The 18,507-nt window shown below is 42.0% G+C and overlaps 1 protein-coding gene across 4 annotated transcripts in view; it reads left to right on the forward strand.

Annotated features, from left to right (window-relative positions):
* The first annotated feature begins 1,037 nt into the window (after positions 1–1,037).
* nrp1a (neuropilin 1a) overlaps positions 1,038–18,507 on the forward strand; it is a 64,517-nt gene continuing 47,047 nt past the window's right edge. For 2 of the 4 annotated variants that reach the window (XM_058765168.1, XM_058765169.1), the window contains exons 1-2: positions 1,038–2,064; positions 4,004–4,178. In XM_058765168.1, coding sequence (XP_058621151.1) covers positions 1,998–2,064; positions 4,004–4,178 — 242 coding nt within the window. In that variant the 5' untranslated portion in view covers positions 1,038–1,997. The remainder of the gene's footprint in view (positions 2,065–4,003; positions 4,179–18,507) is intronic. The other 2 variants (XM_058765171.1, XM_058765170.1) reach the window with 2 other exon arrangements.

Below are 18,507 nucleotides of genomic sequence, written 5' to 3' on the forward strand. Positions count from 1 at the left end.
ATGGTTCGCTTTTGCTAATGGTTCAGATAGGCATGAAATATCAAACAAAATGCATTTTAATATGAACTCCAGGCTTTGTTGAGAACAAGTGATTGTGATTTAGGTTTGTTTTGCAAGAAATGTTCATTCAGTGATGGTGTGGATGGTGTGGATGGTGTAGGCGGCTCGCCGGGGCAGCCTCGCGGAACAAGGCGAGCATGAGGCAACTTCTCTGAGATTCCTCAAGAATGAAGCGGGCTTTCTGCCTTCTCTCCGGACCCGTCCCTTGGTATCGAGCTCTCTGGAATGACTGCACGTTCTCTGGAAGATTTCAGCCTGCCTCTATAGGCTACGACTGCTCTCTGTGATTCCTCGCGGTGGCTGGTTGCTGCAGAGCAGGATGCAAATGAAGGATACAAGCGGAGTTGGAAAGGAGGACTGACTCGTGTTTGGAAAGGGAGACGCGATCGGCTCCGAAACTGATGTTTATGGATTTGAGGGGACCGTAGCGCAGCAGAACATTACGGGCTGGGCGATCGCGGTCACGGGATCGTACTGTATAGGCTACGGGACGTTAACGGATTTGACAGCTTGTAGGCAAGTGCTGATTGTTTGTCTAAGCAGAAAGGATTCGGTTGAAGTGACAAAACGAGGACACCGTTGTGCACGAAAGCGAAATTGATGCGACCATGCAACTTATCTATCCATGTACTGCTGCTGCGTAACGCGCAAGTCCCTCGCTCAACGCTCCTGTTTGCATTTATGGATGAAACGCGCGTTTTAAGGCACCATGCAGCGTAAACGAGACGTGGTTGCAACAGTGTGATAAACCCTTAAAGGAAAAAAGCAGGTTGCCCCTATATGGACATATTTCCATATTTGAATAAATACATCCTCCTATTGATCAGAATTGTGCAATATTGAACGAAGTTCTGGATTAGCTACATTGTAACAACAACTATAAGAATAATAATGCATCCGCATGTATGCATGCTGGTGGTGACTATAATGTTCGTTTCGTCTTTAATTTTGTGTCTGCATGTGTACAAATAGGCTACGCAAAGACATGAAAATGCATAGCCTACTAAAACAATATAGTTAAGACAGAAACGATTCAAATGAGATTCAATACCGATCAAATAAAAGGCAGTTTTACAGTTTTGCGCTTTATCTGAAACGGTTTCCGTATGCAAAATATATACAGCGGCTTTGTGCTTTTCTCATTTTGAGAGCTAAAAGTGGCTGGTGTTATTGTATCGAATCTAGTTATTTATTTTTGGTCAGCAAGTTCAGTCGCCGCTTGATATAAAGGACAGCAGCACCCGTGCCACACTTCCACGGCGCGCGAGGGCTGGACAGTGTCTCACATAGGTCTCTGGGCTCTTTTATACGAGAGGTTGGGCTCCATATAGGTCGGGCTTTGCATATGTGTAATCAAACCAATGAGAATCCCCTGCGCGTCTGGCACACTGCAGAGCAACAAACTCTAGGAAGAAGAGAAGCGTAATTTAGGGGGTGTATCCCTTGTTTAAGACGCTGTTATGGCAAAGCCAATCGCCAGATGTTTGTGTTCCTCACTCAGATTTTGAGACTAAGCAGAACGCCGGGCTACTACGCGGAGGCTGATTCGCGTATCCAAGCCACTTTTAGCCAAAGTCTAGCTACACGCGATTTCGCTCGCCCACTTTACGCACAGGATTACGCCCGTTTGCTCGTCTATTTCGCGGAGCTGCAACGTTGTTTCTGTCATTCTTTAACAGGCTGAAGGAAATGGCAAAGGAGAGAGGAGCGCGGCTGGGAGATCGCAGAGGAAGCCGGAGCTGAATGGCAGGATGCAAGCGACCTGAAGACGCACAAAACCCCGCATTTCTACAGCTCTCAGACCCTTTTACGCCTTCTTTTGGTTTCCTTCCTTCCGAACGAGAGGAATTACCCCTATACGACCATTTAAGGATTTTCTTTTTTCTTCATTTTTTAAATTTGTATTATTTTCACACGCAGAACTCAAGGAATCGAGGATGCATTGTGGATTAGTGTTGATCCTCTTTACGGGAATCTTTCTCATCGTCAGTGCTTCAAAAAATGGTGAGTGTCAACCGAAACTCAGTCACCGGGGTGTTTAATGACTTTTCTTGGGATTAGATGGGGAAAGCCTGAAAATGAAGGGTTGCGACTTTAGCCTGGTCACCTGCTCTCACCTGCCGCCTGTTTCGGACACCGGATGACCAGTCAGATCATTTTAACCGCTCCGATATTCAGTTGTTGTACAACCAACGCGCTGATTGTGCTCAAATGTATTCACATTGTAGATATATTTTATAATAACTTCAATTAATAATAGTAATGTTTAGCAAATGGCGAATATTTATCAAATATATTATTTTACATTATATTATTATTTTACATTTATTATAATGAAAAAAATATAAGCTTATTGCGTTATATTTCTTAAAAGATGAAAGCAACGTTAATGTGCTTTCAAATATTTCAAAATGTAATGCAACCCATATTTTCATAAATACTGTATTCATATTTTAATATAGATTAACTACGCATTAGTTGAGTATCATGTTATTTTTATTAATAACGTGTTATTAAAAAAAAGTTTATTATAAAGTGCTACATAAAGTTTTCTGTTCGTCTAAAAAGTTTTGTGTTACTGACTCTAATCTCGGCCAAATTTGGGAGACTACATTTCAACATTATTTCAGAGAATCTGACGCCTAACTGTAATATTACGGGTCTGATATTACGAACTGCAATTATAAATAATAATTTTGCCCCGTTGTCGTGAATAAGTTTAGTTAAATGTAGGTGTAATACTATTTATAAACTTTGGGAAAAGTATTATCTACTAGTCCATTTTAGACGTTTTATTGTAATTAGTCATGTAGTTTTCAGTCCTGTTTGTGCACTCGTCCGCGTGTTTTGCTAATTCACATAAAGTCACATAATGTGTATCAAGTCTGTCCGGAATAAAGTCTAGAAGGCTTCAAGCGAAATTTCCACTTGCTTGTGGTTTTGTCACTTAAGTTTTTATGAGCTCATGCGCATACTGTACATTTATGAATTAAACTAATGATTGAGCATAACAAATTCTGTGTTTTTAAGAGTGATTATAGGGGTCATGATTCGCTCTCAATAATATTAACCTCAACACAAAAGCCTCTAACGATAAAATCACAAAAAGGTCATTTACTTCTATCTTTTTTTGAATGCATTATACTTTACTAGACCAAATTTAAAACATCTAGTTCATTCTGTTTGCAAGAGATAATTCTTTACACTGAAATATCTTGAGTTGTTTTGGCATAATTACATATATTTTATGCTGGCAGTTTTGCCCTATGGTATTTTTTGTCTGAATGTGTTGGTGTTAATTAAATAAAAAGTTGGTGTTTATATGTAAACATCTCCGTTAGACTGTGAGCCATGTGGTGCTTCTTAAGTTTGTTTGTTGTTGATGGATATGATGAAATTCAGTGTTGATCAGCTGAAGAGAGGTTGAAAGAGCAAATAAATAAAATATGGGAGAGACAAAGGTCATGCTTCCCTCCCACATAATGACATTAAATGTAGGCGAAAATATCAAGCCTTTATTTAGTGCTTAGAAATGGGTCAGAAATGACTAGAGGAGCTTTTCTCTGTTTCAGTGAATGCTTGGAGAGAAACGGCACAGTCATTCTCATGTCAAACTATACAGTACTGGTATTGTATTAGGTGTTCAAAAATAAATCATTTAAGACAGTGTCACAATGAACATGGAATGCGACTGCACCATGGAAAACCATGTTAAAACTGTTTTCATTTTCTTATCACTGTAAGTACTCAGTGTATTCACTGTATTATATACAGTATAGTTGTGCATTGTTGCTTGTGAAAGAGCTGGTTGATCAGAAGGATCTTTCTTATAAACCTGGTTCAGCTAGTCCCGTACTGGGGACAATCATCCAAAACACAACATAGTGTATATCGGTGACCAGATTTACAGCACGAATGAAAGTTTTCTATTCTTTTCTTTCAGACAAATGTGGGGACAATATCAGAATCACTAGCGCGAATTACCTCACTTCACCCGGTTATCCGGTGTCTTACTACCCGTCTCAGAAATGCACATGGGTGATTACAGCTCCAGGACCGAACCAGAGGATTTTGATCAACTTCAACCCACACTTTGACCTGGAAGACAGAGAGTGCAAGTAAGTGTTAAGTGTTCACTATTTAGTGTGGAGGTGCGCCACCTGCTGGCACTGCTTGAGCATCTGCAAGACGTTCAGCTGGTGTGGAGCAGAGAGCCTCATGTGTGCTTGGCTTCTTTTAGTGCTGATTTCATTAAGGTTTTCCACAAGCATTTTTTTGGTGTAAATGTGGTAAAAAAAAATAACACAATTTCTGTCAACACTTGTTTGTGTTGGAGTTTCCTCTACACATTGTGCTGGCAGATCTGTCATGCCAAAAGGTGAAACAATAAAGTATTGACTAGTTTTTATTTTTACTTCATGATTCAACAGTTGACACGTGGTTTGATTGCTGCAGCTTGTTTCCACTGAGTCCAGTCCTCTCTCGCTCCTCTCTTTCTCCTTCTCGTTCCGTCTGTTTCCTTTGTTTGTGCTGGCGGGTCTGAGGGACGTCATTGTACTGTCAGAGTGTGGCCGACTCTGTTACTGTATCCCCTCCACCCAGATAGTCTTCCGCCTGAAGTCTTTTGTGTTCGCTGAATGCCTCGTATTAATGGCACCGTTTATCAGGATCTTTACCTTTTTATGGCTCTGTAACCCTACAGAGATTTACAGCCCCAGATGACCCCGCGCTGTCTGCTCATAGGGGGTCCGTCTCTTCTGAGAGTTCAGGTTTCGCTGCCCAGAAACGACCAGACCCCCCTCCGGTCACAGATACGCACACACTCACAAATCTCCAACCAGGGGATACTTAGAGTGAATGGAGTGTGGATAGACACATGGTGAGGACATAATGAGCCCTCCTAATGAAATTATCCAGCAATGGTTTGCCTGTGTTCGAACAAGCCAAGTTAAAGAATTGCACGTTTAGCTCCCGAGGCAGTCAGAGGATAGAAACGAGTTTAACATGAGCTCTTTAAAGTGTGCTGGGAACTGTTTAGGATTATGAAGTTGTAGGGAAAACAATTGAGGATTATCGAGTGCTTCCGACTTTTTGTCATTTTTGCACTGGGTACCAGCCTTTTTCCCCACTGATTCACTAGTGCTCTTTAATCCAAATGTCTTTAAAATCTATTAAAATATATTAACTTGCTCCACCCCTAAACAACTTTTATTTGTGGCTGTCATCACTAGTTCCTCTCATTTTCAGCCCATCCAACCACCTAATTAGCAATATAAGTGGATTGCAGATGTCATTTTGTGCTTTGCTTTTTTTGTGTTCATCCGTAACTCCGAAATGCTTTTTGTATAATTTGGTTTTGCATTAAGCCTGTGCATGTGGTCATGGTTCATAAAATAGCAGTACAAGTTATGTTAAGTGCTAACTTGAAGACACACTCGTGCCCTCAGAACTGCGTTTTACGCTAAAACTCTGCTTCAGGGCTTTCTTCCCCTCCTTAAAACGTGCTGCGGTTGTATTTCCCCCCCAAGGCAACATATGCCATTCACTTGCATTCAGTGCCACTCTATAATTTCTCCGCTTCAATCTATCATTTTAAATTGCTGTGGAGAACGGCCATTCAAACAAATTTAAAGTTGTTTAATGATTTCGGTCATGATTGGCCAAAAGTTATGAGCCACCGAGATTGACGCCCCACCACCTCCACCATCTCTATCGCTAATTCAATTCGGAGACCAGATAGACATCTGTTTGGTGGATCTGGTTTCTGCAGATTAGGGGGTGTTTTCTTGACTCCCAGATTCAGCTGGACACACATTAAGGGCCTCTTGCATAATGGAAACTGTTGATGGCCGAAATGGCTTCTTTATCAGATGGACTGCCGAGCGAGGGAAGCTACAACACACGCTTCAGTGCGCCGCTCGCAATCTAATTAGCAACAAATGGAACGCACATGCTCAGCATAACATGTCCGTTATCAACAAAGCAAACAAGAAATGCTTCGTGTCCACTTGTGAAAAAAAACAGCTGCCGGATCCGAGTCAACACTGGGTGTTGCACGCGTATGATGATCTCTGGCATGTTTTGTTTGTGACTGGAACAAATGGACAGACTGAGAGAGGATTTATTTTATTTACTTTTGATTGTGTGTATATAGATAAATATTATAAATAATTTAAAAATTATATATTTACATATATGAATTTATTTATTTTCCAGTTTGATCAAATGACCTGGCTGGACTGCACATTTAAAAAAAAAATAGATGACAGCATTCTAGATTGTCACATTGGTGTATTTAGTGTTATTAAAGCAGATGGACTTCAGTGAGGTCAAAGTGTGTGTCTCTGTGTGTGTACTGTGTTGTGTCAGAGGCCGTCCTCTCCTGATAACACATTCCTCTGACAGCACTATGAATCATTGATGCGCCCCAATCCGCTGACCAAACTAAAACTGGAAACATTTCCTCCCGATTGTTACATTCCTGTCTTGAAGCGGTAAGGGGATGCATTGGATGGAGGAATTGTTGAAACGTGGCAAAGGACAGAGTGTAGCTTTGCTCTCAAAAGAGATAAGCTTTACTGCTTGAAGCAATATTCTTTGTACCTAGTCAGAGAATACACAACAATGGCCGGTCGGTTTAGATTTGTGCATGTGTTTGCTCTTGTGAATAGTCAAGATTCAGAGAATGCTTGCTCAAGATTGGTCCCAAAGGAGGCCACTAGAAGGCCCTTGGCTAACCCTAAGACTGAAAGCACAGCTTTACAGTGACCAACCTTCAGCGCCGCCCTGCTGGGTCAGCCCACAAAGTGCCACATGTCCTGCAGAGAGAGCAAATACACTCTTGGCTGGCCAAACAAACCACACATCCTGTATCTGTGTTGCTCGGAGACTAAGACAAAGCTGATTAGTCATGGAGACTCTAACAGTAGATGCCTTTGATTTAGTTATGGGTTTAATTCATATAGAAACACACTCAATGGCTCTGCTACCATTCATTTGCACAGATGTCCTGCTGTTGGTATGAAATAATGTTGTAGCCGACAAACCGAGGCGAGAAGAGAAAGGGTAAAACAGTAGACCTCACCGGTGTTTAAATATCAACACGGCCCTTCCACTCAGGCAGGGTCTTGATCCAGTGTTTGCATGGGCTCCAGTGGAGCAGGGGCCCCGTGGGTCTCCTCTCCCCCACTGAGAGGTTCCATAGCCAGGCTGGGAATGGCCGTAACTCTCCCTGCTTCTTCCAGACACCTAACGCTGGCCTTCTCCACTCCTCCACAACGAATAAACACAGAGAGAGCCGTATGGCATGAACATTCATCAGCGGTTGTCACAGAAGGGAAAACCAAAGAAGTATGGAATGCAATGGACCTCCTTTCATCCTCAACGATGAGGGTTTTTAAAGGCAGGGAATGCTTTTACCTCTGGGCTGTGGAGGAGGCTTGGGCTGACAGAGATTGTTTTAAATACTTATGGCCCCTGTTAACAAACATAAGCACGGTGATCTATTCTCAGGGAGGGTCAGGGAAGCCATCATAGGATCAAAAGCAGCGCTGGGCCAGGCACAGAGGCAGAGAGTCAAACTCAGTGATCCTAAAACAGGTGTACCGCTCCTGTTTCATTTCACAAAGATGGCATTTTTTCCCTTAACGGTTGATGTGCTTTGTGTCGCAGAGCAGACAGAAAGCAGACCGTAAAGCAGGGGCTTTTGCTACCGCGCTGAGCAGTTTGCTGTGTTGAGAGGTTGTTTCTTATCCCTAGACTGCTTCTAAATCACATTTGTTCTGGCTCTGCGCTGGATTCTGGGTACAGGGAAAGGAGGCAGCAGCTGTCATATGGAGCAAGAGCGAGGTGGTGTTACTAAAGCCAGTCCAGATGGAGAATATACGCTGAAAAACATATACAATAATGCCCACATACTGTTGAGAAAAACTGAGCTGGAAAAAGATGATGTATGCAATTTCTCTCCTGAAGGTTGATTGCCTTCAGGCTTTGTGGTGCTTTCAAAACATTGCTGTTTGTTTGAGAATCCTGAACAGTCTAACATAGCAACAGTTTACCCAATGACATGAGTTTGGGGCGTGGCTATTTGTCGGATCGACCAATGACATATGTTTGTAAAACCTGTTTGAAAACAGTCATTATTAGGCCAACTAATTGAAAAAGGCCTTTTAGAGGAGACCTCAACAATGTTGCATCACGTCTGAGCTATGCTATCCACATTAATTTTATAGTTCTGAAACAATTGTTGTTGTTCTGTATTTTCCACAGTCATGCCTTTTTCACTCTTTGGCATGCATTTCATCACCTCATTTTCTCCTCGGCCCTCTAACCCTCTCGCATGACACTGAGGAACTTGAGGTTGTAAAGTGGTCTGGCTAATGAGAAAGATTAAAGCGGTGTGAATCTTTCTGCATGTGTGTGTCAGGGCAAGGGGTTTTCCGCCACTAAAGCATTTCACCTTGGCCCGTGTGTTGGAAGGACAGGCTGATTGAAAAGCTCTCTCTCTCAGTGACATCTGCTGTCCTCCCTGCTGTTCTGTCACTGGCTTGATTCATGTCCTCCTCGTTCTCTCGCTCTCCGTCTCTCTCTCAGAAAGCCTAGGCACTTCGCCACTCAGCGTGAGCTTATCTATGAGGGGAGGAGAGAGTGATGAAGTAGGGAAGTGGGGAAGAAAAGGAAGCGAGTGTTAGAAAGTGAGTAGATGAAAGGGAGGAGGCGGAAGGTGGAAAAAAAGTGGATGATTCAAATAAAAAAAACACTACAGGATGTGTTAGTTATAGTTGGATAAATGGCGCTTGAAGAAGGAGTAAGCAAAATCAATTAGGAATTAACAAAGTTGTAGCAAACCTCCTCCCTTGTTTCAGTAAAGCACAGAAGCAAATCTCAAAATTATCCCACTGACAGAAGAATGATGAAGATTCTAAAGAGAATCTGGCAAAGGTTTCTCCAGCTTTCCACACTGAACAGGTTTCCCAATATGGAAGATTCTGTTTTCTGCTGTGATCAGCTGAGTAAATCTTGTTGCTCATTTCTGTTTTGTTCCAGCTGCATTAAGATGTGAAGATATGACTTTGTGATATGGTAAAAAGTAAGTAAGAAAATCTGTTGTAAAGGAAAACTGTTGTCGAAGACCACTTGGCATTTACGTAATGTCAGAATGCTAGCGCACACCTAAAAATTTTAATTGAAAGTCTTTAAAGACACACATATTGATGACTTATCTTGCATGGATATATATATATATATATATATATATATTGTCTTATAAAATGTAACCTTAAGTGTGAAATATCTTTGCTATTTAGCAATGGCAATATGAAATACAACAGCGCAGGAAAAAGGAGTCATCTACAAAAAGTAAAACTTCTTCATGTCTGAGCTGCTGCATTACGCATGTAAAGTTGCAGTGGAACATAAATCCCTAATTTTGTTTAGATGAAGCTCATTAGCAACAGGGCAAGATGTTTCCATTCAGAGGCCCATTTATGGAATCCGAGAACTTACGAGAAACACAGATAGAGAGTGAATGAGGGGAAATTACCACTGCTTAGGAGCCAAGAGTTGAGGTTCTCAGCAAGATTGGTTAAAGATCTGATTCGAGACAACCTGGTTTTTTAAGCTCTCCTAGAGAACATCAGAAGGGCCTAAGCTTTAATTGATGTGGTCCTATTGGAGAGCTAATGCACCATGTCTGCACATGCTGGCCTTGTTTAGTTTGCTGCCAGAGCCGCAAATGGCCCTTTATTTTTGATTGATGGGGTTCCTGCCCAGCTATGGTTCAGCCCACACTGCTCTGAGCTTAAGGGACCAGTTGGATGGGGATTTAGGTTTGACAAGGTTCAGCTCCACTTGGGCCCCACGCTAAGATGGCAAATTGAGTTTTTCAGCTTCGTTGTGTTTTTTGTTGTAAATTTAGGCTGTGAGATCTTGTTTTAAGAACTTAACTTTCATCTCATTCTTATTTGTTTGCTCCAGTTTGAGTGCAGCCGAGGGCCGTCCGTCTTCGTTTTCACTGCGACAGTGTTGGTAGTGAGTTTGATGGCTGAAAAGAGACAGTGATGAATGAGGCAAAGGCTCTCTGATTGAGCTGAGGCAGTTCAAATGCCGCTTGCCCGCCCCTTTTTGTTTGCTTTTCTCTTGGTCTTGTCTTTCAGCAGGTTGGTGTTCGTTTTAGGGGGTTTGTTGGTGTGCGAATGTGGTACTTTTCTCACACCATAATTCGCAATTAAATAGCACATGTCCCAAAAGCTGCAAACTGACCTGTTTTTAAATCAACCCCTTGGTGGGATGTTCGTGGTCTTGTAATGTTTCAGCCTCGATGCCAGCTTAAGTCTGTCAGTCCCTCCTTTCCTTTCCTCTCCTCCAGTTTCCAGCAGGTCTGCTGGTCATAGCATGCATACTGAGCTAATTATCTTTCACAAGGTCTCCAAGTTGGCGGTGGCAGTGTGGGTTTGTGAATGGAGAGGTCATTTTGCCCTCCAAACTTTGGCATCGGCGCTTTGATCAAACTGCCGCGCGACAAGACACCACACATATGCGTACACACACTTTGACACAAGCACATTGCCCGGGCCACAGCAGAATGCACCGGAATTGCAATGGAAAGAAAACAACACACCACCTGGCTGTCTCAGTGTGTGCCCTCTGGAGTGTGTAATTCCAGGAACTCGCTTTCCTTTTTGAAGATAACGGAAAGGAAGGAGATAAAGTGAGAATGTATGTGATAATGAATAAGGACACAGAAAGAGTAAGGAAACGAATTGTGAGATGTTGAAACAAATGTCAGAGATTTGACAAAGCAAAGAATTCTCTTTTGTTCTCCTTCTTCCTCTTATGTAATCAAGAATCGGCATCTAAAGGGTTTGTGTGTGTCCCAATTCCTTGTCTCACAGTTGACCATGACACTGTTCCCATGAGATATGATGCTGACTTGGTCAAAGGCAGCACTTTGTATCCATTCCTTGGCCCCATCTGCTGTCTACATTGTACAAGCCTGGAGGGGGGTGAAGGAGAGGAGAGGAGAGGGGGCAAGGCGCGCAAGGAAAGCAAGTTAATTGAATTACTCCCAGTGCAGTTATAAGCACAGTTTTCCTCTTGAAGAAACACGAGACATTAGGGGAAAACTTCAAGTGACCCAGGACATAGACCTGGGGGACCTCATGCTCTCATCCATGAGCCTGTAGCACATTCTTTCTCAATCTGTCTCTTTCTGTGTACCTCTCTCTTTCTCTCATGGATGCCACCCACTGGTTTACCTCTAGTTGACCTCCCTAAGTATTCTGTTAATTACTTACTTGAGAGTATGTATTATACTGCAGTATGTAATTGGGCCAGAGAGTTTAATAATGGTTGTTTTCTTTACACAAGCTCATTGTCTCATACTGTACATGCACAGTCGTTATTTGGGTCTGATTTTAACCCTACTCTGAAAGTCACTAGGTAATATCCTTGTCATCAGTTTACAGCTATGCCAAATTGGATTTGTGGGCTATTTTATTGAATAATGTACTTAGATATACATCTATAATAATTGTCTATTCTTTTTCTTTTTTGCTGTTGGACTAGTGACATGGGTCAGACATTTTAGCCTGCGGGATCTTGTTATATATCACCAAATAATTAGCATTGTAATTAGCATAGCAAAAGGTATTACCTTAAAGCTGACCCCGATTCTCTCTGCAGATAATAGGAATGAATTTAGTCCTCATTAGAGGAGGCTCACTTCACCTTCTACCACTGCAGAATCAGCGGCAGCCCAAAGGTGGGAGACACCGGTTGACTGGGTGAATTTGAGGGGGGGGGGGGGTATTTTTAATAGAGGATAGTGCACATCTGCCCCAACCCCTGCCGGCCACCTCCCTCCCTCAAACTCAATCCACGTCCTTTTCTATAGCTTGACTTTTCATCTTCTTAACCATGGACCCATCTCCAGAGGGCTGGGGCCACTCTGGCTCAGTAATAATACCCCCATCAGATGTCAAGGTGGGACAAATGGTGGCTATTCTCTTAGTAATGACCAGTGAAATGGGCTCCTGACAGAGACCGAATGAAGACCTGTGTCCCTTGTACACCATATAGTGCAATTTCTTTTTCCATTGTCCTATTCTTGTACTAAAGTGGATTTTTGTTTGCTCTTTCTCTCCGATGTACAACAACAATGACTATATATTATTTAAATTGTATTTTTAGCTGAATCCTATGTAAACATGTCGTTTACATAGGTTTCAGCACTGGTTCAGCACTCATCATACAGCACTGGTTCTCAAAACATTTGACATCAACACGAAATTAAGTGGCAACCTAACCCACAATTTAAGTACTGCCTTAGCTGTATAGTTATACATTATTAAATTCCACGGTTAAATTTCAACATCGTTTAGCTCTAGCAAAGTTAATAACTTATTTTTCCTAAACTGCAGTAGGTTTATTGTTAAAGAAATTGTTTTTGCTCCACCATGTCATTGCTACACTCAGGTTAAATCTCTGGGGTAAAGTAAAGCCAATTTAGTGCAGTTCCTCATCATATCCTGTCAGTGGATGATACACAGATATCCATCCTGCCCTACTGGTTGGAGACAAAACTTCCTCAAGCTCCTTCAGCTGTGTTTATATTGGATCATTTGGGAATTCTACATTAGCGAAGAAGTATGGCACTCTGATGTAGCCTAACCGAGCTCTGTTATGTGGCTCGCTTAGTGTATGTGTTTCACTTAATCAGTAAATGCATATTAGCCATTTTGCCCCCTGGGCAGAACTCTAATTAATTGCTCTTGCTCCTTCCTCCAACGAGAGCAGGATGTTAGATTCTAAATGAGGGCATTTTATGGTCTAATATGCCTTCTGTGTTTCTTCGAATTCTAACCCATAAAGCTTTCTGTTTTCCAGCAAAATTGCTTTAATGGATAATGACAGATGATGGAATGAGGGGAAACATAATTGTTTGCTGACGTGCACTGTTGTAGAGGAGAATTAATAATGTAGTGGTAGCACAGTGCCCTCTTTGTCTTGTGGCCCACTTTACTTTTCCCTGGCAAAAATGAATGTTTTGAACAAGTTTGGATTTGGTTAAGAGGAAGAACAAGTGCTTGTCTCAGAGGTGTAAACAAAAAATGGAAAGCTTGCTAACGGAGGTCAAATGTGATTGCACTCAGAGTGGAAATTGCAAGAGCAATCTTGTATCCTATGGTATACTTTCTCAGCCATTACTGCTACCTCTTTCATCTGGTTATTTGCCTATTATTAAAGACTGTAGTGAAACTGCTAGTAGTGCAATGCGCAATAATTCCCTCAAAATACTGGAATTCATTAATGTGATTGTTGGGAATCTGTGTCTCTCCAAACAGCCTAATTAGCAGTGCTAATGAAAGCGGACACGCGAAATCCATCAATGTTAATCATAATTGCCATTTATGAAAGCGTGTGGCGTGGTCTCCTGCACTGCACCCATTCAAAATTGATTAGCATCTAAAAATATGTCTAAAAAAGATTAAGCATGATGCTTAAGACCTCTCTGCAATTGTGGCCACTGGGGCTGGGTTGGAGTAATTTCTCTCACTGAATTGAAAAGTATTGAACTGCTTGACATGTCCACACCCTTCGCCAGCCCTACACCACATGCACTCTGTGCCACCCATTATTAAATGGTGCTTCTCTAATCACTTGGGTTTAGGGATGAAGGATGAAGGGTGGATATTTGGATAGACACATCTGTCTCTAGGGAACATCAGACATTATTTGCACCTGTTTTTTTTTATTTTTTTTTTATTTTCTTCTTTTAATTCTGATGTTGACAAGAATTTGGGAACAGTTCAGGAGGTCAACAGTACACATGCATTATGTACTTTCCCACCCAAGTTTCATTTCTTTTTTTTCTTTTATTTTGTTGCATAAACTGTGCTGTATTCTTTAAAAACAAAAAGATTGTCCTTCTCAACAAAACCTGTTTCAACCAGTCAAAAGATATAGTAAACAATAAACAAAAGCACCACTGATCCGTTACTCAGTTATCATAAAACTCAGGGCTAACTTTTTAGCCATAGCCTCAAGTCACGGTCCCTCCCTCTACACGCTGCAACAGTCGCATGTAAGCTAATAACTCCATCAGGGAGTGTTTTCATTCTTTGTACTGTTGTAACGGACTCTGGTCCCAACCCCAGCTCTTTTTTTTGTCTGTCTCACCAACATTTTGAGTGACAGCAGTGAGGTTATTACCGTTCCAAACGCAGCTAGCGGCTGCAGGAGCCCATTACAGTAGGCTTGGTTAACGCTTGTCACATACTATGGAGAACGGTAGACAGTTATGGTGAGCGAGCTGCTACCTTGTCCCCTAAAGGCTTGAGGTGTTAAAATAGAAAAAAATTCAGCTTCCTTCGTGGAAATGTTAACCTTTTTCTGCATGGGCATCTATGTGACAGTTTGTTGGTGTTTTTTTACACATGATGTTTGGGTCAGTGTCCCTCAACAGCTTACAGCTTTACTTGTTTACACTTTCTTGAGGACAACAATAACTTGTATATCCTCACAGCCATCTCCATCTCAAAGGATGAGATAAGAAAAGAGTGATTGTTTTGAAAAGGGCACATCGAACCTAATATTTCCCTATGGTGATGGATAAAGTTTTCTGCTCTATTGTAGACCACGCCAGAGATTGGCGTCAACTTGGTCATATTTTGTTTCTCTGAATGCTTGCGGGGGGTGTAGGTAACAGGGTGTTCTGGGTAGTAACACGCTATCAAACCCTGAGTCTGTGATAAATTGTTAGCGTGTGGTTGATTGTTTTAACCCCAGGCGTGCAAATAAGAGCTACCTTTCCCATCTGACCATTCTGGATTGCATAGCCATTACTATCCCTGCGGACAGGCTTGTCAGTTAACATTGCAAGGCAGCGAAGCGAATGTCTCTGAGAATTAGATTCATCCTTTTTGTTTTAATTTCCCCTTTGGATTGGCAGGCTATTTTCACCACTATTATGGTTGAAAGTGTGTGTGTGTGTGTGTGTGTGTGAAGGGGCCTCAGAGACTTCATGAAGGTTCCCAATCCCTAACAACAGACCAGTGGTAAAGGGCAAAAGATTCTGAACAGTTGAAGAGGGCAAAGATAGACAGAGAGAGGAGGGGAATGCATTAAAAACAATCTGTCCGCTGTCTCTTCTGGGGTCGTAAAATGAAGCAGGCGGAAACCGGGAGGAGCGAGGAGGTGGTTTAAGACCTGGGGCAGGTGGAGAGGTGTCTGGTCTGAGAAATTGGGACTCTATACTTGATGAGAATGCTTTACACCTCTCTTCTTGGCTTCAGGGTCCAAACTCCATTTTAAAATCGGTCCCTGCTGTTTTTTTCTTGATCTGTTAACGGCAAATCCCATTCGCAGTTTCAGACACCTGCAAGTTCCCAAAGAAATAGATTAGCCAATACTGTTCTACGCAGACCTCTCTGGGAAAAAGTCTTTCTCCGAATGCAAAATGGCCTCTGCAGTCAATCCCATAATGCCCTGCAGATGATTAGCAGGGCCAAGTTGGCACTCAGGATCCTCTGAGCTTGTGGAATGGTATGAAACTGTGCGCAGCCTGTGCAGAGTAGTCTTTAAAAACAGAAATGAGAATGTGGCTAGAATGCTTAAAGAAATTTTTTTCGTGAGCAGCACTGGCCTTGAGGCGACTACTGATGTTCCATCTGCATCTTATTCTAATACCTCCCACTCCAGCTTTACAAGGTCCATCTGTGTTAGGGAACAAGTGCCGCGCCTGACTAAAAAATGCCATAAACAAGATTTCCGAAGGTGCTAAGACTTTATGTGCAGGCAGGAGAAGCCTGCTGTTTTTCAAAGCCTCAGCGAAAAGGATGTCTTGAGGAGAGCTTGTAGTACAGTATAATGTTACCTCCGCTGTGACTATGGCTGTGCAACGGTGACTGTGATTCTGTGACAGACTGCTGAAATCCGATAACACACCTTTGATTCTCACGGCACCACTGAGGAGGAAACGACTTCTTAAACCCCCAAATCTTTGGCTGGATAATGCTTGCATCAATTTTTCAAAGGTCTGGTCACGCTTGGGTTTACCTAGGTGGGATTTAAAGTAGAGAGAAAATCTGTGCTTGCGTGTGTGTGTGTGTGTGTGTGTGTCTCTAGGTGGAGGTATCATTCAGCAAGCCATAAGAGCAGGGAGAAATTACCAGCTGAAAGAGGAAGGAGAGAGCAGAACAGACAGATCTGAACAAGACTGATGCTCTCCATCTTGAGCTCGGATGCTACTGTCAAAGATCTTCACACATTACCGCACCAAAGCATCTTCCCAAGCTGTATTCAGACCAATTTCTGATTTACAACAAAGTGCACTCCCTTTTTTAAAAGAGTGAATTTGGTTAGGATTTTACAGCAACTTGGACTTACATCTGTCTGTAACAGTGATGCGTTTTGCTCAAGTACGGCATGTTGCTGAAGCAATATACTTGTTGAAGCTGGAATACCTTACCCTACACTGGGTCAAAACAACCCAATTGCTGGGTTTGTCCATATTTCACCCAGCACTGGGTTGTATTTAACCCATAATTTTTTTAGAGTGTAGCAATAATCTAAACCTAAAATCAAAAAGGTTTAATCTCAGTCCGAACCCATTCCTAAACAATGGACCTGTCCTTTCACTTTTAAGTGTACGCTTTGGTAACGTAATTCCATATATTGACTGTTGGGTGACGTGGATTAGTGTAGTCTCAGTAAAAGGCCACAATGTCTTATTATGGCTGCGAAGAGAGTGTAATGAAGCCTATCACAAATGGGATGAAATGCATAATTTGAGGCCTAAATATCAAGTTTTTTTGGCACCAGAAATGAAAGTCATGTCTATGTCAAGAACAACTATCCTATCAATCAATCAGATTCTTGTTTTAGAGTTAAGGCTGGGTCCTTGAATAAGATTCTCACCAAGCAATGATTTCCTTCTGGGTTTTAGTGGTCGGTTAAGTCTATGTTTATTTGAGAACAAAGGATGTTGCTCTAAGGACATGTTTAGACTTGAATACAAGGTTCTATGTCCAAACTGCGCTAAAATGTTGTTGACGATCAGCATAACCATCACTCTAAGTGTTTCTTCTCTTCATCTTCCCCTCTTATCTTGACAAAACAGTCTCTCAGAGCATCGTTTGACCTAACTTAAGTAAGTCAAGCCCACCAGAATGCTAGGCAAGCCAGAATGATGACAGAAAACAAAAGAAGTCTTTGGGAGAGTTAATGACTGCTTTTTATGGCCACTGTGCCGTAAAGGCAGTGAGTAAAAGCGTAAGTGCATTGGCTGGATTCCTGCGTAAATGTACCATGATGGGGCTGAAGGTAGACTGAGGTCTCCTGCTCAGACTGATAAAGGAGAAGAGGAGAACAGAGCTTGTTTGTGTGGGTGCAGGAGCGCTGTTTCCACAGCTGGCCTTAAGAGGAAGAGGGCAGGGAATGAAAAACAGAACGGCGTGCAAAAAAATGGCACCAAGCACAAAACAGTAGACCCAAGCCAAATAGAGTGAGGTCATAGCTCTGCATACGTCATGTGAGCAGCAAAGCCTGTCTGAAAAGAGCAGTGGGTCTGTTTATGTGTTTGCACATGGTTTTATTTGTATAACGGTGATATTTGGGTCACTGACAAATTAAAAAAAGGCTAAATACTTTAAAAATCAAACAATAAACATGAACTAACCTTAACTTTTCAGTAAGGTTAAAATATTTGCTTTTTCTTTACTTAATAGCATACACAAACACTCATAAGGGTCTACAAGGGTCCTCTATTTTTCCTATTTTTTAATAATTACACATAGTTTCATCATTCAAATATTTACATGACAGTACAGTAAGTTGTGTGGAGTTTTTGCAGAGTGTTTGGACTTTCTTTACCTGTCAGTTTAAACGCATTTTCAGGCTATATGTAGCGTTACAGCAGTGGCACTCTCTTCTGCTGTGACTGATGGAGTTCTAGGCCTCTTCCATCAGGCCAGCCAAGCGGAGAGACACGGGTGAAGTCATCTCTACATTACCGCCCCCTCAGGGGACCCAATTTCAGAGAGCGGCATGCTTCTCATATTCCGTCCCTTCCATTCGCACACATACGGTATCATGCCACCCCCAACGGTGTGAAACAAACCAACCTTTATATCAGTGAATGCACAGTATGAGACGCGCCCCAATTTTAACGCCTCCCAAAACCCCCTGGACACACTAACACACAGACACACATTCTGCTGTCTGCGATACCTTCGTTAAATTTTCACACATTTCCTCCCATAATGTGTGGCAGGTGGAACAGACCATTTTCTTGAGCGGGGAGGTCTTCTGTTGCATATCTAGGCTATTGTGTAGATTAATAATATATATATATATATATATATATATATATATCAGTATGTATATCAGTATTTCAATACTCCTCTCAAGATAATGAAATGATATTATGCACAAGCAAGATTTTTGTTA

The sequence above is a fragment of the Onychostoma macrolepis genome, chromosome 24 (genome assembly GCF_012432095.1).
Source record: "Onychostoma macrolepis isolate SWU-2019 chromosome 24, ASM1243209v1, whole genome shotgun sequence".
Classification (NCBI taxonomy): Eukaryota; Metazoa; Chordata; class Actinopteri; order Cypriniformes; family Cyprinidae; genus Onychostoma; species Onychostoma macrolepis.